This window comes from Phoca vitulina, unplaced genomic scaffold (genome assembly GCF_004348235.1).
Source record: "Phoca vitulina isolate PV1807 unplaced genomic scaffold, GSC_HSeal_1.0 scaffold92, whole genome shotgun sequence".
NCBI classification, from domain to species: Eukaryota; Metazoa; Chordata; class Mammalia; order Carnivora; family Phocidae; genus Phoca; species Phoca vitulina.
Window position 1 is genome coordinate 64 of NW_022589795.1, and position 1,013 is coordinate 1,076.

At 45.7% G+C, this 1,013-nt stretch overlaps 1 protein-coding gene across 1 annotated transcript; it reads right to left on the bottom strand.

Annotated features, from left to right (window-relative positions):
* Window positions 1-277: 277 nt before the first annotated feature.
* LOC116626852 (keratin-associated protein 4-12-like) lies at window positions 278-538 on the bottom strand. The gene has a single exon (XM_032396403.1). The coding sequence runs from the start codon at window positions 536-538 to the stop codon at window positions 278-280; it is 261 nt and encodes an 86-aa protein (XP_032252294.1).
* Window positions 539-1,013: the final 475 nt, after the last annotated feature.

Here is a 1,013-nt window from a genome sequence, read left to right on the forward strand (position 1 = left end):
AACCTAGAAGGGGAACATTTGAAGACTTTCATATTTGGAATCAGAATTAGGAATCCTAAAACAACTGCAGAATCTAACTATAAATTCTGATTCACTGGCAATAAGATATTTCTACAAAAGAGAATAAATAATATAGAGACTAGAGGTTTCTAAATCAGTCCATGGGTCTGTTTGTAAGTTCATGACATTAGGAAGTGCCAGGTGTTTTGTTAAATTATATGCTTTCTTCCTGGACTGAAGGGTGGGGGCAAATAAGTTTGAGTCTAGAGCAGGATGTTCAGCAGCAAGAACCACCATAGCAGCTGCGGCGGCAGCAAGTTGTTCTACAGCAGGTGGTCTGGCAGCAGGAGGGGCGGCAGCCGCTAGGGATGCAACAGTTAGGCCTGCAGCAGCTGGACCCACAGCAGCTGGAACCACAGCAAGAGGGGTGGCAGCAGGTGGTCCTGCAGCAGGTGGTCTGGCAGCAGCTGGGGTGGCAGCAGGTCTCCTGGCCACAGCCCTGGTCAGAGCAGACGGAGCCACAACAGGAGTCGACCATGGTGTCAGAGGGTGGAGGTTCTAGGTGGGTTTCCAGGAGAGTATATTCCTGAATCTGGAAGTTTTCCTGCTCCAGGTTCCCCTTTGTATCCTGCTGAGGGAGCTCTATTCTTGTTATTGCTTACCCTAATAAGTAAGCAGTTGTTAAATTAGGTAATTATATTTTCGAAGCTGGATGGAAAATGTTGTTTCCTTTGCCTGATAGATTAGGATTTATCTCATTAACCCTTCCCCCATCACATCTTGGCTGTCTTCCTTTGTATGAATTATCTTGGTTCAGATTCTAAACTGAATATGTTGACTCTCACTCCATCTGCTCTTTCCTCCTGAATCATCCCTGCTGATTCTGTCCTTGTAGGCATCATCTATGTTTACAGATACTGAAGTTCCTTCCAGAGAGCAGTTACCATGTGAACCTTGACATGGAGTAATCTAGGTTTCACTCTTCCCCATCTGTGGGTCTTATCATGCCTACA